The sequence below is a fragment of the Hydra vulgaris genome, chromosome 09, assembly GCF_038396675.1.
Source record: "Hydra vulgaris chromosome 09, alternate assembly HydraT2T_AEP".
In the NCBI taxonomy this organism is placed as follows: domain Eukaryota; kingdom Metazoa; phylum Cnidaria; class Hydrozoa; order Anthoathecata; family Hydridae; genus Hydra; species Hydra vulgaris.
Window position 1 is genome coordinate 10,005,001 of NC_088928.1, and position 23,932 is coordinate 10,028,932.

Here is a 23,932-nt window from a genome sequence, read left to right on the forward strand (position 1 = left end):
CATTTATATATATGTATAATATATACATGTATATATATAAACATACATATATATATGTATGTATTTGACATAATATATATTGTGTGTGTCTATATATATATATATATATATATATATATATATATATATTATATATATATATATATATATATATATATATATATATATATATATATATATATATATATATATATATATATATATATATATATAGACTATATATATATGTAATTGATTTTTAGACGAGATTAAATAAAAATAACTCCATGATTTTTATTACTAAAAGTTTTATGCGTTTTGCGATCATACATTGTAAAAAATATATTATTTTTTTCATGAAAAAATATATTCTTAATAAACATTGTGGCGTTTAAAAAAAATTATAAAACTATATATATTTTATCTTTGGGCTGGTGGTTGTCAAACACAAGCCCAAAGATTAAAAAACCAAACATAAATATATTTTTGTATCAGGTAAAAAATACATATAATGTATTTTTTACCTGATAGTTGCAAAACACCTGAAACTTTTAGTAGTAAAAATCATGTAGTTATTTTTATTTAATCTCGTCTAAAAATCAATTATATAGTTCTGATATCATTCATCAAGCACTCTTGCTGAATATATGCACGCATCAAATATACAATTATTTATATATATATTTATAATATGTATGTTTATATATATATGTATATATATGTATGTTTATATATATATATGTATATATATATTTATATGTATATATATATATATATATGCATATATATATATGTGTAAATATGTGTGTGTATATATATATATATATCCTAGAGCCAGGATAGCTCAGCCAGTTTCCGAATTATTGGCTGTAGCAGCCAATAATTCGGTTGCAGGTTCAAATCCCTAATACATACATATATACATATATATATTATATATATATATATATATATATATATATATATATATATATATATATATATATATATATATATATATATATATATTAGGTTGTGCCAAAATTAATAAAATTAGAATACTGCACCTTGCTGCATGAAATGTTGTTCCTTAATATAATAAAAGTATCATTTAGAAAAAAAAGAAGCATAATAGGATGGTTCTGAGTACTGCCAAATTTGATACAAAGATTCGCTTTTTATGTTAAAGTATCAAAAAAGTAAAATGTAAGGAAGTAAGATTAGGATGGTAAATATTTTGCATCAACCCTAATTGTTTAAAATTCTTTTTTATTATCAAAAATGTATTTTACTTCGAAAAATAAGCTTTTGAATTGAGCTAAATCAGAAAAAAGTAGCTTTTTATAAAGATTATCAGCAAGTTTACTCAGATGCCATCACTCTGGTAAAACCAGAGTAATACTATCTGATCCAGTATCAATCTTTTCTTTTAGCTGCTTTTTCAAATATTAAATTCTAGATTTTTAGAAGCATTTTTAAATGCAGAACACAAAAAATGATCAAATTCATTGAAAAGATATTTTTCAGCTCAATCACTGCTAAACCAACTAGCTAAAAAGTCTCTTCATCATTCAGTTTTCTTTTCTTTCAATCACTATCTGTTTTTGCACCAATTCCTCAAGTTTTTATTCCATTTTTAAGAGTTTTAAACCAGGCAATAGTTGTATGTATATAATATAGGGCATTACTTGTATGTATTTAGCTGAATAAATTAAAAATGAAACAGATTAATGGAAGTTTTGTGATTTTGCTATAGATTTCATATTCACATTAAAAATTAAATTTTGGCAGTACTTCATGATGTGCTACGTAAATACTTTCATAACAAAAAATTTTTCTTGTAATAAAAGGAACAATATTTGATGCAGCCATTATTACAATAGACTCTGAAAAATTTGTGTGAGTCTGTGCCCTATATATATATATATATATTTATATATATATATATATATATATATATATATATATATATATATATATATATATATATATATTTATATATATATATATATATATATATATATATATTTTATATATATATATATATATATATATATATATATATATATATATATATATATATATATATATATATATATATATATATATATATATATATATATATATATATATATATATATATATATATATATATATAGAAAAAATTTTAGAATTTAGAAAACCAAACCATCTAGACTTGAAGGAAATATGTTTAAACTTACTCACAAAAAATTTCAGTACCATTGAACCACTCTTTCCTTGCCCTCAAAGCACATGTTTGGAAAAAAAAGGACCCAAAAATGACCAAAAACGATTACTTTAAGTGTCTTAAAGGCAAGGCTAGCATAAATATTTATAATAATTTTTTTTTTCAGGGTTTAGATAAATTTCTGTATTTTTGATTAAAAAAGTATGGTTTTTTTCTTTTTTCTCAAAAAACAGTATAACTTACATTTTAAATTGGCTAAAAAACGTTTTTTATGTGGTGCGGCGTTGTTTTTATAACTTATTCAACAATTAAATTCAATCTTTGTTATTTAGATTCATAATATAGTTTGCATATATTCAAAATAAGAATAGAATTACTCTTTTTATGTATGTTTATTATTCGTAATATTTTAATCAGAATAAAATAAAATACTTTTTAAGTTACAATTAAGACATCCATAAGGCTACAATTTTTTAATTTGTCTTCAAAAACCACACTGCATTTTTTTTTTTTTTTTTTTGCAAAATTAGGAGATTTTATTGCAAAAAATGTTCCTTATGTGCAGTATCAATGATATTCTGTAAAAATCAAATATGTGCCAAAGAACCTTTTATCATTAGTAAATACGCGGTTTTCAAGTGGTCTTTAAAAATAAATCATTAATACTTAAGAAATAAAAAGGTTTTTTCAAATTAACTGAAAAGTTGATTTTGTAACATATGTGATTTTTGCATATCACGATTCAGTATTACTTATCAAATCAAAAAAAAATATTTTGAATATTTAAAAAGATTTTTTAGAAGTTTCTTCTACAGTTTATCTAATTCTTCTTTTTTTGTTTGTTTGTGTTTTGTTTCTTCGCTAAGGAGGAGAGACTATCAGATAATCTTTTTTTGGTAAGACTAATGGAGCTTTTTCCAGAAATCCTGAAAGCAGAGCAAACTCTGTCAACTGATATCAATATGTTCTGCTTTTCCTCTTTGTTGTTGTAACGATGGACACATTGCTGCATCATTCCGAATGCTCTTTCCAAATGGTCATTGACAACAATAAGGCCATTGACATAATTTTCAAAAATTTTAAACGAAGACTGAGTATTGCAGTGGAAGTGAAAGCCAGTCTTTTATTCTTTCTTCAGTTAAACCACAAAAACTTAACATAAGGTAAGAAAACTCATTTATCAAAGGGGCTAAGCTTAGTGGATCTTTCTCAGTACAGCATTTTTTTCAGCATCTGTTTTCTGATGTCTTTCTTTTTTTTTGTTTTCATTTTTAAAGTGTTCAGTCTTAGGCATTTTAAATGAAAGAATTACAGCTGTAATTTTTTGTTTTTCATGTGAACGCAAATTCTCATCTAATGGAGCTAGTGGAATCATAGTTAAGTCCAAGTACCAAGTGTGCTTGTAAAGCGAATCAAGCACAGCATCAACTGCTTTTAGATTCCAACAAATATTTTTAAATTAAAGCATCTGATAGATAGCTTTAATATCTAAGTTGGGGCTTTTGACACATTACTCGATTCAAAATACCACTTGGCATAAAACAGACCACAAACTCCACGATAAGCTTGATTTCTTTTTTGAGATTGTTTTTTTTAACAAAGTCAAGTTGAGAAAACAAAAGCTGCATTATCAGATAGTAAATTGCTTTACCAAGAAAACAGGCATGATGAATAGCTCCAGTTTTCCTGATTTTATAAACAGAAGGTGATAGATAAGTCACAACTAATTCAGCCAGCTCTCTTCTGTCTTCACGTTTATCTTCTCCTGCTATTCCTTTTTCTTTTTATATATGCTTTGCAAAAATTCATAGAATCTTCAGCAGCCTTTTCACTTATACTACCACTTACCTCCTTCCAGTTAAACTTGCACAGATCCACTTGGAGCATAACTAAAATTAGTATGTTTAAATAAGCTCTTAAATTTTTGAAACAATAAGTTTTCTGGTCCGGTAGTCAATTCATTTGATGTATGTTTCCAAAAACGCACCATTTTTAATTCTGTAATGTGATGCCCGCCTGCTCATTTTAAAAGATATTTATTTAGATCGTTGGATATCTTTATGATTGAACCACTTTTGATCCCGATATTACTTGCAGTTTATCAAAACAAAGACCTCCTACTTTAGATTCAAGTTTATATTCTTTTAGTAGGTGAGGATCAAAATACTTGTATATTGATCCTCACCAGAAGAGGAAGTTAAAGGAGGAACACCTAGTAGGTGCGTCTCACCCTCAATGTTCACAAGAACTGCCAGCCTGTCAATCTTGAACTTTTTTCCTGCATTAATTTCATAAAGAGTTTTTCCATCAAAATGTATAACACATGGATAAGGAGAAGCTTCTATTGCATTTTTTACATCCTCTTTTGCTAAGGTTGACATATTTTCATTTGCTAATTTCATTTTTCTAAAGGCTGTTGATTTACTGCAATGTATATCTGTAAGTTCAACACCAGCATGCGGTAGTGGTGTAGTGGTAAAGCGCTCGCTTTATAAGCGAGAGGTTCCGAGTTCGATCCCTTCCATGTCCCGGGTAGTACCGCGCTCAACTTGTTTCTCTGCGCAGCGGCCTTGTTCGTCAAGGTTCGTGTTTCAGAGTTATAGAGTTGAGAGAGGGTTATAACCACTATTAAGTAGCCTCCTCATCTGTAGTGGCCTTCTCGGCCTTGAGGAGGTGAATAACAAAAAAAAAAAAAAAAAAAAAGCCTTAGTTAAAATGGAACTTGTCACTTTTTGCAAAACATTTAGCAAAACATCACTTAACATGTCCATTAGGGTAACGCTCCCGGCATGCACATCTATTGGAATTTCTGCTGTCACTGTACAGTTATATTGAGATGGTTCTTTTTGATAATAGTTACTAGGCTCAAAATCAGAATCATGAGATGAATCAGAACTCAAATCAGAGTTGAGTTCAATTTCATAATTAGATTTTGCTGATCGCACATTCTTCGTTCTATTTTTCTTTCTAATACTCTCTGCTGTCTACAAGCATAAAATAATATAAATTATAACAAAATGTTCTATAAGAAAAATATCACCTAATACTTTTAATTGTAAAGTTTTACCTTTCTACTAAATTTCTTATCCTCTATCCCTAGAATAAACTTTTTTTCTCCTTTCTAATCTTCCAAAAACATTGGGTCTTCAAGCCTATCCTTGTCAGATCTTTTTTTGTCCTAATAATGTTCTTCAAATCTGGCTTGCCTACCCAAAAAACTTTTTTAAGTAATTCTCTAAGATTTTCTGGTTTGTTAAATCTTTAGGAGAGCCTCTTTTTTCATTTTTTTCTTTAAATTAGAATACTGCTTGTTAAGTTTAATAAGATTTTTTAATAGTTGAGTGTCACTTCAAACCCTGTTTGTATCCAGGGTTTCTTTACCTTAGCTAAAACACAGTTACAATCCAAATTTTCACATTTTTCAAAATTTTTACGAAGTGAGCATGTAACCAAACTGATTTTTTTTGGTGGTTTAAGGCAGTATAGATTGCAGGTATGCTAGATGTTGTAGAATATCGGTGCCTGTTGGAAAGTGAATATGTAAATGTTTGTTTGTCTAAATATTTGTTTTTGTTCATTATATTTTATTGAGATAATTTAGATCACTCTCTATCTTAAATATATAATATACATATAATTGCTCAAGCTTCTTACAAATTAGAAATTTCCTGTAACTTTTGGTTTAGCTGCTTTAATAATAAACAATTTCTTTTTTTTATTAGTTCTTAACTTAAATTTGTTTTCAAACTTGCACTTTTCGTTTCCTTTATACATATTTATCAGGTGTTTAGTATTTATCATTATCATTAATCTAAATAACCAAGAATATGTTTGTAAATATTACAAAAGCCCTACAAAAGCCTGAAAATTACTTAATATATTATTCAAGTATTTGCTATATTTTATATAATTTTATTTCACTTGTTAAATGATATATACAACACATTATATCTTAATTTGTGTTTCATATTGCAACTTATAAATTAAAAGTATTGTAGTTATAAGTTAACAACATGTTCTTTTGTTTGGTAATGGTATTAAACATACATAAAATGAGTAACTCTTTTCTTATTTTGAATATATGCAAACTATATTATCAATCTAAGTAACAAAGATTGAATTTAATTGTTGAATAGGTTATAAAAACAAAGCCGCACCATCTAACAAATGCTTTTTTCTGAATTTCTGACATAAGATATTTCAAGGGTCTAAGTTGAAGTAACTCTAATAATTATAATGAAATTTCTTTAGTAATGTAAAACCAACTATAACCCAAATCCACACCTTACTGTTGTTACAAAAGTGCCATCCTAGTTATGAAAATGGAACTTTGCACTTAAGAAGGTGGTTTTAAAAGAATTTATCAAAAATTTCTGCATAAAAAGTCCCTTATAAAAAGACTCATTTAATTAGTGCCTAATATTATCAAAAAAAGTCATATTGGGTTTTTAATGAAGTGAAATTATATAAAAATTTCAAGAGTACTAATTATTCGATAAATAAATTATTAATTTGGATTTTGCATAATAAGACATTTTTTACTAAAAATAAAAAGTCAATTTAGGAGTTTTATTGATTTTTTTGATTTTTTTTCAATGTTTATTTATAAAAAAATTAATATTCTTAATATTTTTTTTATAGAATTTTGCTTCATTGAAATAAAATGCTTTTGAGGACATTATGACAGTTGTGTAAAATAACTCTAGTTGATAACAAATTTTCGTTTCACAAATGCACAAAAAAAAAAACTTCATTATAAATTAAATTTCTATCAATAAGCGAACATAAAAATAACAAAAATAGAGTCTTTGCCTTGAGAGGTCAAATACGTTCTTATACTTGCCATTTTTTGTTGCAGTAATTTGTTACATTCTTTCTTATGCAATAATTAATAAATAATTTAAAAGTACAATGAAATGGACAAAACACTGTCCTATAACAACTTTTTTCCAAACAATTAGTCAAAGTTATAACAATTCGCATTTTCTGCTTTTTATTACTGAGGTAAAAAGTTGTTCTGTTTTTTATCACTAAGATAAAAAGTTGTTGTAGTTGCTACACAATCTTTAATGTGATTTTTAATGTAATTGGTGTTATTATTTCTAGTATTTATTTTTCTTTTAGGAGTATGACAATGATACAGAGAATTTAGTGAAAAATTTGGTTTGCAGTCGTGATGATGATGAGCTGGAAACTGGTACTTTTTTTTGTTTATGCTATTTTTATTTTCATATTTGTTTCTATTAATTATTATGTGTGTATATATATATATATATATATATATATATATATATATATATATATATATATATATATATATATATATATATATATATATATATATATATATATATATATATATATATATATATAGCTTTAAAGTTATCAATGGTAGATATGTATTGGAGATCTTTAAAAGAAAGAGCAAGATTTAAAAGGTATGATTTAATAAATTCTTTTTATATTATTATATGTTATTCTTGTATTATGTTGCATATTTTTTTTTAATTTATGTTGTTTTTGTATTATATTTTTATGTATCATCAAATAAATAAAAAAATAGACATGTGCTGCCTTTTTAATTTGCCAAGTAAGTGAGCCAAATTTATTGAATGATTAAATGATTAAAAGTTACAAACAAAAGTTGAAATTGTTTTCTCCATTCTTTAAGAAAATTTTAAATCATCTTTCTTTTTTTTTTTTTTCTAATCAGTTCAGTAATCTTGTGAGAATTTAACATATTTTAGTATTTTATCATTTAGTTGTAAAATATTTAGACACTTTTTTAAATTTATGAATTTATCAGTAATTAGTTGGGATGTTTTCAGGGTTTATGTGTCATGCTTAGTGTACTCAAATTTCAAAAAATACACCTCTATAAATTTCAAAATTTCTACTTATGAATAAAAATTAGGTATCACAAAAAGAGGTATCATAAAATTGTTTAACAAGCCTAAAAAGTTTACCTAAGTCCATCAATGAATTGCAATTCATCAATGCTATCAGTGGCATGATCAGATAGTAAAAGCATTTTCAAACTTATTTGTTGCTCTTGGTGTTAGAAAATGCATGTTGAAACTCTGGAGAATTTAAACTTATTGCATTCCTAACTGCACTTATGTGTTACCTTATTTAGCCTGTTGCTTGTTGTAATCTAACTTGGCATTAATCAAAAGTCAAATGAAAAACTTTATATTGTTAACTTTTGCACTTGTTTCAACTTGAACCTGCTGATGTTCAATGTGCTTATTGTATTCAAGCACAGAATAAATAAGCAATTTCGGCCTTAGAGAAGGAGTGCATGGGCATTTACAAAATTCTATTAGGAAAGAAGTAGTTTTGGAATATCATTGTTCAAGAAATTTTTTTTTTATTTCATAAATTTTTCTAAAATATGACTTCTATAGTTTCAAAAATATGGTTTCTAATAATCTTTTTTAGGGAGGTCTGCTTTCTGTAGGCCTGCCTAGAATAATATTTTTCATCTTATAAAAATTTTTCTTTAACTTTAGGACAGCAGAATAAAGTACCATATCTTCTGACATCATTAGATAGTGTCAAATAACTTTTTTGTTAACACTTTCAAAAACGATAAAGATGAATGTTTTTTATTTCTTATTGTATATCTTCCACAACATGCTGTTTTATTTCATTTACTACAGATTGAATAAGTATTTTAAAGATATCTTTTTATTTATATATTCATTCTAGTACTGTTTGTTTAAAACAAAACATTCAATAAAGCATGTTTTGTATGAAACACATTCAGATGAGATTTTATATGTGTTATCCAGGTGTAAATGTTTTATTTGGTCTAGTTTTCAGTTCGCAAATAAATAATTTAGATGAATAATTTTTTAGAATAGCTAAGCAATATGGACTAATCACTACAAAGCATAAACTTATAGGTAAAGTGTTCAATTAAATGTGTAATGAATTATGTTCAATTAAATGTGTAATAATAGCATTCGATTAAATGTGTAGTAATAGTGTTCAATTAAATGTATAATGAATTATGTTCAATTAAATGTGTAATAATAGCATTCGATTAAATGTGTAGTAATAGTGTTCAATTAAATGTATAAATGTTTTATGAAATATAAATGAGTAATCTATAATAAATAGTATAATGCAACAAATAGTATCATGAAAATATAATATGTAAATTTTTATAGTAAAATTTATAGTAAAAACTTTTATTGATGTGTTTTTGATGAATTTATAATCTTCTTGTATTATCAGAAATGTTTTTAATGATTGTAAGCATTTTTGTTTTGTTTTGTTTTTTTAGCTTCTCGAAGAAAGTATTCTAAGGAGGACAGGTAAATCTTTTTTATCTTGCTTTTTATATAATCACTAGTTAACAATTTAATATTCTTTGTATAATTTAACAAAACAATACTCTAGAGAGTTCAAAGATAAAATACGTGTATTCGCTCAGTTTTTATCTCTTCAACAGTGGGAAGAATTAGTAAATAATCGGATAAGTAAGTTTCAGAAATTTTTCTTTGTCTTTTTAAAAATATTATAAAGCACTTTCTTGCAATATTTATTTTTTGTGGTTCCTCAAAGGTAAATGTAATTTTAACATATTTTACAGGAGAGAAAGAGTTAAAACTGAAAATAAAGGATTTAGTACGATATCGAAGAAATGGTATCAAGAAACTTCTCGGTAATGACTTTTACTTAAAATTAATAAAAATAATAAATTTTTTACCTAATATAAGTTAAATAAGTAATTAATAAATTTTTTTTTTTCCAAGCTTGTCAAGAGTATGAAGAATTCAAGTTGCAACGTGAAAAAAAAAAAGAAATGAAAAAAAGAATGGTATTTATAAATGTTTCTTGTATGGTTTTTATTACATACAGTCAAAATTGCTATTATTATAAAAATCTTTTTAGACAAGTTGACTTTTAGGAAAAAATGGCCTCTAAATTTGTTTGTCATAAGAGATGTCATATCAACTTGTTTCTCCATGCTGCAGCCTTGTTTTATTAAGGCTTTTGTTTTGGATTTTAAGTTTTGAGAAAGGGTTGTAACATAATAGTAGACTCTTTGAGTGTAGTGGCATTAGGGAAGTAAATTCATTTAAAAAAACAATTAAAGTTGTCTTCATCTATTTTGGTTAATTATTTAGTTCATTATTATTGTGATTCCATGTTATTTTTTATGTCTTTTGTTAAAGTCTTTCTAGGCAATTTTTATAGAGTAGATAATGTAATAAAAAGGTTTTTTTACTCAGATGAAGTGACACTTAAAAATACAAGAAGTTACTGATTGTAGCATAACTATTTTTAGCAAAGTGTTTTGTTCTATAACTATTTTTAAAAAAGTGTTTCAATCTTTAACTATTTTTAAAGAAGTGTTTTTATCTGTAACTATTTTTTAGAGTGATTGTTTATTATACAAACTATTTTAAATTTTACTTTTTTTGATTAAATGATTAAATGATGAAAAGACATATATATATATATATATATATATATATATATATATATATATATATATATATATATATATATATATATATATATATATATATATATATATACATATATATATATATATATACATATATATATATACATATATATATATATATATATATATATATATATATATACATATATATATATATATATACATATATATATATACATATACATATATATTTATATATATATATAAATATATATATATATATATATATATATATATATATATATATATATATATATATATATATATATATATATATATATATATATATGTAGCTGCAGGATCTCAAAGAGCTTTCTGGTGTTTGCGGTTACAAATGCACTCAGTGGCTGTGAAGCACTGACAAACCTAGAGTCAAGTCTTGGTGGTGGGTGGTCTGAGCCAGCTTGTACACGTTGCATGTTGCTGATCTTTGTCTGTTTTTCCCTAAAATCAATTTGTGGATCAAATTGTGGAAAGCAAAACCAATAGTTATTTCACTCAAATACCACAGATGGCGGTTGAATGCTGTAACTGTAGCCTGTCTAATGTCTTGATTTCTGTATTCAGACAATTGGCACAGCAAACAAAGATCATTGGCGGGCGCTGTAACTGCACAAGGAATCTGGAACCATGCTTCAATGTAAACGTCACATATAAACAACCAACCAAAGCTGCCGCCACATGTTTTGTAATAAGTGTGATTTTGCTTGGTTTGAATGATGATGGTTGCTCTTTCAATCTCTTACAAGCAACATCAACATGCTCTTCCTCACTTGTTGCATCATTTTCATCTGTCTCAGTGCTACTGCTCAACAATAGTGGAACCTTCTGGTTAGAATTTCAATATTTTTCTTTGATTTCATATGACAAGCTTCCTCCTTTTTTTTCTTACTTTCTTTTAATTCCACTTTCTGCTTCATAATTTTATCTACTCCTGCCATGTAACCCTATCTGCCTTGTCTCTGAGCATTCAAGAAGGCCCAATCCTCGGGGACCTTTATCAGTGCTTGTGCATTCTGGTGAGCGATATCAAAAACCTGTTCCAAAAGCTCACAAAATGCCTCCTTTTTATTTGAGTAACAGATCGACGTTTGCATGCCTTCTTCAGCCCTTGCCATTTGTTGTGGATTTTCAGAACTCGTTTAACTATATTATGCCAATGGGCAGTTGAGATACCAGCTTTCTCCCAAACGTCAAGAACCTGTTGCACTGTTACCTTGGCACTTTCTTTCAACACTATGTTCAGTTCTTTGTGGTGATAAAAGAAGACTGACAAAGTCTCTCACAATAAGGGTAACTTCTTAGTTTGGTTAAGGTTAGAGGCTGATGCTCCAATCAGCCACACTAAAGACTGATGTCTTGTCTTCATGGCTTCATCATTTGTAGTTGTGGTAGTGGCCATTGCAAACCAGTTACCACTGAAACAAACACAAAAAAATAATGCAGCGCTGATAATTTAGCATTAAGAGCATTATTCTCAATTGTATTTTCTCTAACCCAATCTGGTTTTTCGTTTTTGGTGGAAAGGAGTGTAAACTTCAACTTCTGAGCTGTTTGAGTCATCCTCACTTTTCTCAATGATTTCTTCTATTTCTTCGTTACTTAGAGTTGTTTTTCTTCTCTTAGCTTTGCTGTGATCATTGACTCTGTTTTCAAGACGTTTATTGCGATCCGACTTGTTCTTATCTTGCTGCGCATGAGTTGCGTCGCAACCAATCATCGAACCAGCCTAATTGGAGATAAACAATACAATACTAACGTAAAATGAAAAATAACCCCTAACCTTAAGTAAACACAGTACAGTAACATGGTTGAAATAATGCATGAAATTACCTGTGGATATTTCCGTTGGTTCAGTAAAAACTCCCAGTCCTCCTTCCTGGTTGCATGTCGAGAGAGACCTAATATATAATATGTGTCAGCGGCTGATATGTCACAGAGTTAATTCATTGATTTCAAAAACTGGGTTCGTTTCTTCTTGGGGCACTTATTTCCTTTTTTCAGCACACTTTGCCATTGATTAAAAACTGCAATGAAATACTCGATGCACTTGTTATCTGGCTTAACTGGTAAGTGAGCTCTTTTCCAAAGTTCTTGCAATTCAATTAAAATAACTTTAAAAATATTTTTTGCCGACACTGTTATTTCACTACTTCCCTTGTTGATTTCTCTAAAGTAAAGGTATCTTCGGAGCAAAGCAATTTTAAGGGGAAGTTTTATACCGACACTTAAACTTTTCTCTAGTCCAAATCCAATAAAATAATCTTGATGATAATTTCGTGTGGATCTCGGTTTTTCTACTGAACGATTTTTCTCTTTTATACTAGGGTTCAGTAGTTTACGAGAATGTAGATCCATTTTTGTGGTTACCACAGAAAGAAAACAGTACTAGCAGCAGCAGAAGCAGGTGACTGAGTTACTTACTAATTGGGATACCGTTTAACAAAATCTGTCGCAAATTACTTTACTGAAATTAAAAAAAGTAATTACACAAGCCTAGCAATTACAAAAACTAGTCTAATTTCATTGGAACTCTATTTTAGAAACTATTTCCTAACCTTAATTCGTATATTAAATTTATTGTAAAAACAAAAAGCTTAAAGTAAATAAAAAATTTAAAACAATAATTTTTAAATTAAAAAAATTTATACTGTTGATTACTATTGGTATGTCAAAATCTTATTATTTAATAATATTAAAATAATGAAAATAATGTTAATTAAACATTAAATTTTTCTTGTTAAAACAACTTAAAACAAACAACATGGAATTATTTACCATGGTGAAGAAAAAACACGAAAATAAATTTTTCTTATGCTGAACGTCCAGTTTAGACGCAACCATTGTTTTAGAATAATTATTGGTTCAAATAAAGACAATCAAATTTTTTTATTTCAATACAATTTTTAGATCGTCCTAAATTTAAGCCCTTACAGTAAAAAACTACTTTCTGATGTTGCAAAATTACAAAATGACTTTACTATTTAATTCGGGGGGACCCTTAAATTTTTTTTTAAAGTCGAATTTTTTATACAGTATAAATAAGATAGTAAATTATATTGTGTGAAAAGTTGAAGTCGTTACGGAATATATTTGTTAACAATTTAAACAAAAATACTCAAAAAAGATGGTAAAAAAGGGTTTTTTTAACTTTTTTTAAGTGGGGGGACCCTTAAATTTTATATTTTTTTCAAAATACTTGGTAAATATTATTTTTATCTTAGTCTAAACCCCAATTTAAAAGTTGGAGTGGGAATTCGAGAATTTTTGCGGGAATGGGACACCCTAATGTCAAGTGTATGTGATCTGATGTTTGCTAATCGCCGGAATCAAAGTTAGAAAGTAAAAATTTTTTCCTATGCCTACAAGCAGAAACCAATTCACTTTTTTTATTAAGTATGTAAACCATCAAAGTTCATGATAAAATATTTTTCACTGATGCAAAGGTTACACTTTTTTGTAGATGGATTATAAGATTGGCATCTTTTAATTATGTTCCACTTAATTATAGGCATGATAATCGTAATTTGTGTTTCCAGATTTCTTCTGGAAACACAAATTACGATTTTTCCAAAGTTCTGTATCATTTCTATAAATGGTTGCATTAAATTATTTAAGGTGTTTTGCAAATCTCATATTTGCAAACCACCTTAAATTAAATATTTTTTATAATGGTTTTTATTTTATATTTGAATAATATGGCTGATGATTGCCGAATGGCATGAAACTTCAAGTTTCATTATAAAGTTGTATTTTCTCATTTAAAATATTTTAATATATATATATATATATATATATATATATATATATATATATATATATATATATATATATATATATATATATATATATATATATATATATATATATATATATATATATATATATATATATATATATACACATTAGGGTGATTCTAAAAACAACTTTTTTTGAAATTGTCTGCTGCCACCCCCTAAATGTTTCTATGTAATAAATTAATGCTAAATTTAAAAAACTTTAAAAAAAAAAAATTTATATAATTTTAATTTTTAGAAATTTAATTCTACAAATAATAATCATTTTATATAAAGATTACTATTTTAAATTTTATGGCTTAAAAACTACCATTTTTTAACTTAGAATAAAAAAGTACATATTTTCATAGTTTTTATTAATTAAACTTTTTTAATTTGGGTTTCCATTAATTTTTTTATAAAATTTCACTTCTTTTGAGACCCAACATGATATGCTTTTGAAGAAGTTTTTTTTTCAAAATATTAGGGACCCGTCAGATGTTTAAGGGTCTTGAGCGACCCCTAAAATTTTAGGGATGGTGGCGGGCAATTTCAAAAAAAGTTGTTTTTAGGACCACCCTAATATATATATATATATATATATATATATATATATATATATATATATATATATATATATATATATATATATATATATATATATATATATATATATATATATATATATATATATATATAAAAAAATATATAATATATTTAACAGAACTAATTTTTTACCTGTTAATTACCTTTTAAATTACCTTTATTAACACAAATAGAAACATGGTCTTAAAATATTTATGTGTTATAGCAGATAAATTATATTGCAACTTTTCAAATATGCATTTTCTTACCTTTCAAATTTTTCATTAAATATTGAGAATTGTTAATTGACGAATTATTATGCTATGGGGATGGAGAAAAAATGTCAAAAGTAAAGTATTGTAACACTCATTATAATAAACTTTATCAATTATTTGTAACAGTTGATTGTTATCACATTTATTTCACAATTTAAGTTAAGTATTCAAACATTTTAGTAAAAAAAAAAAAAGAATTTCTGTATATTACTTTTTTTATTACTCTACTTTTTCAGTTCTGTATATTCCTATTTTTTTCGTTCTGTATATTACTGTTTTTTTGTTCTGTTTATTACTACTTTTTTTCATTCTGTATATTAATACTTTTTTATTTTGTAAATTACAATTTATTACCAATTCTGTTAGTTGAAAACTTTAAATAAATAAAGTAATAAAAATGTACATAATATAATAAAATAAAATATGAAAATAAATTTTGACTTCTTATTTAATAATAATAATTTAATTAATACTTGATGATAAAAAATAGTATTAGTAATAATAATAGGATAAAACCACAATTCTTTAGTATTTCAATCTTTAACTATTTTCAGCAAAGTGCTAAAAAAATAAAGTGAATATGTTCAAATTCCCTATTTTTTCTCAATCAAAATTGATATTAAATAAATGAACAAAAAATATTTCTCTATCAAATGCTTTTCCACCAATACAAAATATACTAAATACTTGCATCATTAAGCAAATAATGTTTATTATTTCAAACTTTCTTAAATGTTCATGATGTCAATTTTTCAAAACGTTTTAAAAATTTATTAGAATTTATTAAAACCAATAATAGTTTTAAGTTACCATGGGTCAATATAAATCTCAAGAAATTTTTGAAAATAACTGTATATTAAGTACTAAAGAAAAAAACACAAAAAAAAAAGAAGAAAATAAATCATAGTGAACATAGTTTTAAGTCAAATTACTGGTAAAAATAGTTCTATGTCTATGTCATAATAAATTAATGTTCTATTTCTATGTCAAAATAAATTTAAGTTATGCTCAATGTCTAAAGCTATCAAAATTGATGGTTTATTTTTAAATGATCCAAAACAAATAGTAAAATAAATAAATTTTTGTATCTGTTAAATTTAATTTAGCCTGAAACATTCAAAATATGATAAATCCAATAAATGATGATGTGATTCCTCTAATCTCTAGTCTAAATAAAACTGACTTAAGATTTTATCTTTTTCAGAGTTTAAAATGATCAAAACTAACATAGCAGTTGATCCTGACATCATAAATAATAATAAAGTTATTGATTTGTATAATGCTGCAAAATATATTATTTTTCATGTTTTCAAATTTTCAATTAATAAAGGAATTTTCCCAGACTAATTGAAATTAGCGGAAATTACGTCTATATTTAAAAGTAGTGGACTATTAAATATGAATTGACAAATATCAGTTGTCTCAAAATTTTGACAAATCTTTGTTCAGCTAAATAATCAATCAACTTGCTGTGAATGAACTCTGCAATAATTAAATTGGTTTCAAAAATTTTTTTTGATGAACAGTAATTCATCTTACGCATAAGACATAACTGATTTGTTTAAAAGGAAAGAGTTTGCCTTTTTTTTATAGACTTACCAAAGACTTTTGACACTATTAGCCATACTCTTTAAAAAACTTGAATATTATGGTATCCCCAGTAAATTTTAACCTTCACAAACAACTTGCTCGCGTTGAAGGATCGTATTCAACTGGTATTAAAATATAACCAGTAAATCTCCTAAAGATTCTATATTAGGATCCCTATTATTTCTATTACTTTTGTTAATTATCTCAATAATGCCTTAAAATTTGTTTGCTGCTGATACAAATATATTCATATCTCATAATAACACTGCACTATCAAAAATCTCTTACTGGTTCTTATTAGAGAAACTTCCGCTCAATATTGAAAAAACTAAATGGACTCCCATCTTTCTTTCACCCTTTATCCAGCTTTCAAAAAACATATACTTCCAAGTAATATGCTTCTGCTTTATATAGATAATTTTTAAATAAAGAGCAAACTTGAAAAAGGTGGTCTTTTGAGTGTCTATGATTCTTTCTTATTTAAAAAGTAGATGGTTTATAAACCTTGCATATTTTTGCTTCAATTTATTCAAAACAAACTTAAATACTTTAGTAATAAAAAAAAATTAAAGTTTTCATCAATAATCATTTTAAATTTTAATTCAGTCTTGTTAATGTTTATAGTCTTGAATGATGTCAAACACTTAAGCTTTTTTTAAAAATCACATCAAGGGGTTGCATGTGTTAATATAAATACTTGAATGTCTCTAAAATAAATAACCTTAGGCAAAAACAACAAGATTTGTTTTTCTCTGTATAAATTTTTAATTTATATTCAGTAAAAAAAATTTAATTTAAACTTATTTTTTAATAATCTTTATTTTTTTGTGTGCACACATTAATTTTTTTTTAGTCTAAATAAAACATATAGTAATAAAATGTTATAAAAATAAACATGATATAATATGTAATATAAATAAAAATTTTTAATGCTAGTAAGGTAAAAATAAAGTAGCAAAATTACATAGTAATTAACAAAAATAAAAATTGTTTGAAACCAAAAATGACCTTATAAAATACGGTTTTTATGTGATCTAATATTATATTTTTTAACTTTTAGCATGTTATATCACCTCCTCGCACAACAAAAACATCTAAAAAAGAGTAAGTTATTTATATTTGTATTTACATGAATCAGTAACGTCCTATTCTGTAATTCTCAATCAGTATTAAGCAGATAGTTCCAGGCTACTATTTGTCAAAAATTGCAAATGTCTTCAAAACAGTTGACAATAATTTTTTTAATGTTTGAGAAATAACTTTTCCAAATCTAATATATGTACTGCAATCCAGGTGATTACAGATATTAATTTTTAGCCCCCAAATTTGATCAAAAAATACCATGATAAAAATATTGATACTGGTTCTTCACTATACTTTGTCAAAATGTGGCAGTTCAATACAAAATAACATGTGAGTGGAGTTTTAGAGGTAAGTTAATTGATGTTAGTGCTCCAAAATCTTGACAAACAAGACTGCTGCATAAAGAAACATGACAAAGTAAAGACCTTGAAAAAAGAAGAGTGGTTAAATGTCAATAATTAAGTAAATAATAATAACAAGTTTATTGCCCAAAACTTTTTGTGTTTGTATCAGGAGGGATTTAAATGTTCAGTATTTTTAATTTATAACTAATTACCATTTATTTATTTAAATAAATGGTAATTAGTAACCCAGTAAAATAAATAAAGTACAAGTTTTTTTAATTTATTAAATAATAATCAGTTAAATAAATGACCAGTAAATTTTTTTTACCATAAAATGTCAACATATTTTTATTTAAATGTTTATATAGAAGACCGCAAAAAGTTTATTGATAGATTGCCTACCAAAACTGAAACCCTCAGTGGATGTATGTACACTTCCTGCGTGTTCTATTTAATTATATATATATATATAAAAAATTTCTATTTAATGTTACCTATCTTAAGTTATTATCAACAGTATTTTAAACTTGATCAGAGTTTTATTTTTTACTGTTTATATTAGAATTATTTACTGTCATTTTAATAAATCTACTGATTATTTTTCTTAATTTACTGTTTCTTTTATCTATTTTACTGGGCAAAAGTAATAAAATTATTAATCAAAAATTACTGGTGTTTGAATAAGAAAATACTGATCATTTTATTAAAAGTACTGATTATTAAATATTGTCTAATTTGTCTAAATCTAAAAGTAGTTAGTAGTTTTAGTGGTCTTGTCAGGTCTGGGTTTGACAATACCGAAATTAGACCAAGTACAAACCTATCTCAATAACAAAATGTGTCTGGACTCATGAAGTTTAAAAAATGATCCAAGTCTGTTCCTCACCTGGCCTGTCCCATATAGGTTTAAAAAATTCAAAATGTTCAAAGGTACAAAAACTTTGAATCTATTATTTTTCTGTTTAGATCTGAAGATGATAACAGCTTAGAATCAAAGATTTTTTTTAATGAAACAGGTAATTTTTATATAACATTCATAATCAATGCATTTTAATTTATACTTGTTTTTTTAATTCTTACAATAACCTGCGAATGACAAAAACAGATTTTAAATATACCACTCCTATGGGTCATGTGTCCTTGTGATTCTGCTCCTCATGTCTCTGTTCCTCTGGTTCTTGTGATTTTCTATTTAAGTTTCAATTTTTATTCCCTAATTATGTAAATCAGTTAGTTTACAAACAAAACATTATTTCGCATTAAAATTTTTAATATTTAAGTATAAAAATAAAACTTTCAGAAATTGTGTTCAATCAATAATATTGCAACAACTTGCTGCAAAAACCTTAAACCATGCTGATGCTATTTTAGTAAAGTTATTTTTTTATAAAGTTAAGCATGCCTGTAATCTTATTTACATTGCCTGTAATCTTAGTTATATTGTCATAATGATTTAAAGATGCAATTGAAAAACTAGATTTGCTCTTGAATCATACTTAGTTTGCTTGAGAGTAGTTGTTTGAGGTGCGAGTTCACAACTTCCCTTTTGCAATGAGCTCGTTTTTGATTTTGAAATATATATATATTTTTTTGTTTTTGTTTTGTTGAATCAACATAACCCAGATGTAAACCTATTTCAACAGATCTGTTTACATCTGGATTTACAACTGATATAAACAGATGTAAACCCAGATGTAAACCTACAGCAAAAAGTCAAAAAGTAAACTTTTTTTTTTTTTAAATGAAAAGTTTGTAAAAGATTTTACGAACTAATACTTTGACTATCAATAAATTTATTTTTCAAAACATAAAAAAAAAACTTCAAAATTTGATACACCCTTCAAGTTTAAAATAGAAACACTTTATAGATACAGTATGTCAAAAACCACCCCCTGATAATTTTTCACTAAAAACAATTTTTTATATGCCTTAAATTTAGATTTTTGACCTCAATTTTTTTTTTTTTTTAATATTGAATTTATATCAAAAAATATTTTTATGACAAGAAATTAATATTCTTATATTTAAAAAAAAAAGTCAAAAAAGTGGATCACCCCTTAAATAATTATTTTGGTAATATAAAATTAATTGTTTATTTGTGCACCTTTTGTCTTGATGACTGCAAGATGTCTTTTAGCATTGAATCTACGACGTTTTTAAGCCATTGTTGGTCAAAATTTTCCTACTTCTCAATGAAAATTGCCTTTAATTGTGACAAACTGAGTGGTTTTTGATCAGCTGCTTTAATTTTCAATTGGATTTAGATTTGGTGACTGAGGAACCCAATCTAACATCTTAATACTGTTTTCTTAACCACTGAATAGCTAACTTTGATGTGTGTTTAGAATCTCCATCCTATTGAAAGATAAAATTACAAGATAAGCCAGCACTTCTGGCACTTAATCTCAGTTTTTGATTCAGAATATCAGTAAAAACCTCTTTTGTCATTATCCCGTCAATTAATTCGAGTTTAGATCACTTTGCCCCAAGTACTTTTTAAAATCTAGATAAAAACATCAAATTAAATCACTGAATCCCTAAAAAGTGGAGGTTTTTGCACAAAGCATTGTAACTGCCATAGAGTCAAAATTTGGCGAGTTGTTTAGAGCTTTATTTTCAGTTGATAGTGCCTCATAAATCTTAACATTTTCCGCAATATCAATGCTGCTGTTCAGTTCGCTATTGCTTGACAAAGGCAACTTCATCAGCTCAAAAGTTTCTTTTGAGCTGATGGAGTTGCCTTTGTCAAGCAATAACGAACTGAACACATCATTGAAAATTAAAATTTTGGCTTGCTGCTTATTATGTTCAAAAATATCAAAAAACTAATCAAAACTCAGAAACAATGCAAGGGTAGGTAGTTCTTTAAGACAGACAATCTCCTAAATTCTGATAATCCAGTAGTATTATTCCTTTAAAAATAACAGATCTTGGTTCAAGGTTGTTGCAACAATTTCTTGGCTACCTCTTCTTTCATACTGTTAGGTAGAGACTCATCTCTTTTTTCATACAACTAGGTACAGACTCATCTGTGAGTGAGATTATAGTAGTATTAATTTTTTTTTTTTTTAATATTTTGCGATTCATTTTGTTTATGATTATTACTTTACTGATTGATTTTAGATTTGAACAGAAATGATAACAAGTTCATTGAAAAAATGAGAATGGATCCTTGTGCGAATCTCTTATCAGACAAAGAAAAACAAGTAATTTTTTTGTTACATAAAAATGACTAACATATTTTATTTTACAGGATTCCATTTCTTGGATACAAAATTTGATGTGATTATTTCGAAATTTTTTCACAAAATCCTAGTACAGCATTCTATATTGTTTCCCTGTAAATAAAGCCTCGTTTTATATTATCTTTTACTTAAATTTTTATATCGATCTAAATGAAATTTCATGTTTATGCGATGGGTTTTTTTAAACTAAAGATGTTTTTACCATATCTAATTCACTATTGAACCTAACTATGGCAAAAACTTTGCTATGCTTCGGAATTAAGTCTGAATGTCTGTTGAATCGGTGTCAGCGAATCTGTTGAAATGATGTCAGTGAGTCTGTTGAAATAATGTCAGTGAACCTGTTGAAATGATATCAGTGAATCTGTTGAAATGATGTCAGTGATCCAATTTAATACTGCAGAGTAGATTAATAGAGTAGAATTGCTGACAGCTTACTGTAGATAAAGTTACTGCTAATCCTCGGACTTTTTGTTCTAAAAACCAAATTGTTTAATGTTTACTCTTTTTCGAGTTAATCAGTTTCAAGTTAATCTGTTATCAATGGAGAAATCTTATGAATATTTTAACACATTGGCAAGATGTGTTCCAAAAATTATTGGAAGAAGTCATGGACAGATTTAAACAATAACCTCAAGTTTTTTTTGTTCTAATCGATCCATTTTTCATGTAACAGATCTATGATCTGTTTGTTTTTTTTTTTGCATGGAATCATTAAAGAATTAAGCTGTTTTTAATTAATCAATTTATTTTAGTTTATTTTTTGAGTTAATCAACTAATCGATAATTCAATGATTTAGAACGAATAATAATTTTTTTTTTTTTAATGGATAAAAATAGACATTTTAGCGTTTTGTGCTATACACTGGATTTTTGGAGCACTTATATATGTATAAATGTCCATAAAAAAATGGAAATGTGAATAGTCTTAGTGTGATAAGAATAAAAAACACAATGCCAGCAACCAAGGTAGTTGAAATTATTAAAAATGGAACTGGACAAATTTGGTTTGCATCAATTTCATCAATTAAAACAGAAATTCTTCTCTCACATCTTCGACGGGGTTAAATTAAGTATGAAATAACTGTTACTTGAATTCACTTATTTTTAAATTAACGTCTTATACTTTTGTTTTAAAATAATTAGCAAAAATCTTATATCTTATAATCCGTTCTTATTAATTACATTAGATTATTTTATTACTCTAAACAAAGATAAATTTTTAATAAAAAAGTCAAATAGTATTATTTAATTTGTAATAATATATTAAGAAAAAAACTTTTTATCTTAATAATTTTTGAATTTTGATAAATTAATCCATTAATTACTGATTAATCTAATTTTTTAAACGGATTAATTGTAAATCAAAAGTGTCTCGAAATGATTAATCACAATTAAGAGCCCTATTAAAGAATTATTGAAATGTAGATTTATGAATCTGTTAGTACGATTTAAAAAAAAATGTTGTGCTATTAAAATGCTGACTGGTTTTGTGCTCGCTCGTAAAACATTGTATTTTTTTCATCTAAAGTAGATGTGTTGTATTTTACACATCTAAATTGATAAAAACAGAATTTGAATGTTTTATTAAGTTTATTTATTTAAGTTTTATATATTGTTTGTATTAGTTTTAAACAATATTTTATTGAACATAACAATATATTTAAATATTACTCAAACATTGTTATTATAAAAAACATTATAAATAAATATATTGTATAAACACTTAAGAAACAATTTTTCATTATTTATGCTAAACTTAATAATATATTTTTATTTGTAGCTATGTTTTGCGTTAGATCTGAGCTACTCTCGTTATTGCGCAATCAAAGTTCACTTGTTAAACGTAAGTCTAATTTAATAATAATAATATTAATATAACTAAGATTTAAATGAATTTATCAAATGAAGTTAAAATATAGTTATTTACTAAAGATTATTTATAGTTATCAACTAAAGGTTAATATGTTTTTTATTATTTATAACTTAGGAATTTGCAACGTGTCGCTCAAAAATCACATATAAAGGAAAACCTCCATCTTTTATGACCACAGCATTGCGGGAATGCCTTCGATCATTTTTTGTACAATGTGGTTGGATCGATGTTTGATTTTTTTTATTACTTGTTTGTAAATAATTATTATAATAACTTATGTGAATCAAGTGTTTTAATTTTAAATAATGGAAAAACCATACTAAATAAGTAGCCAGGTAGGACTTTAAAATCTATCGATGAACTTTTTGATACAAAATGTTAATTACCATAGTGAGTTCTTTCGTTAAAATGAAGAACCAATATAAAAGACATAGTTTATGATTACGTTTGTCTATTAGCGACTTTATTAGGGAAAGGTTTGGGCACTAATAGTTGAGCTGTTGGGACAA

At 25.8% G+C, this 23,932-nt stretch overlaps 1 protein-coding gene across 1 annotated transcript in view; it reads left to right on the plus strand.

Annotated features, from left to right (window-relative positions):
- The window catches only part of LOC100209442 (transcriptional adapter 2-beta), a 56,132-nt gene extending 32,426 nt beyond the window's left edge, over window positions 1-23,706 (plus strand). The window contains exons 9-20 of the mRNA XM_065804679.1: window positions 7,292-7,364; window positions 7,542-7,605; window positions 9,029-9,075; window positions 9,459-9,489; window positions 9,575-9,654; window positions 9,768-9,839; window positions 9,931-9,995; window positions 17,936-17,979; window positions 19,269-19,318; window positions 21,426-21,508; window positions 23,331-23,393; window positions 23,538-23,706. Coding sequence (XP_065660751.1) covers window positions 7,292-7,364; window positions 7,542-7,605; window positions 9,029-9,075; window positions 9,459-9,489; window positions 9,575-9,654; window positions 9,768-9,839; window positions 9,931-9,995; window positions 17,936-17,979; window positions 19,269-19,318; window positions 21,426-21,508; window positions 23,331-23,393; window positions 23,538-23,657 — 792 coding nt within the window. The 3' untranslated portion in view covers window positions 23,658-23,706. The remainder of the gene's footprint in view (window positions 1-7,291; window positions 7,365-7,541; window positions 7,606-9,028; window positions 9,076-9,458; window positions 9,490-9,574; window positions 9,655-9,767; window positions 9,840-9,930; window positions 9,996-17,935; window positions 17,980-19,268; window positions 19,319-21,425; window positions 21,509-23,330; window positions 23,394-23,537) is intronic.
- The last annotated feature ends 226 nt before the right edge of the window (window positions 23,707-23,932 follow it).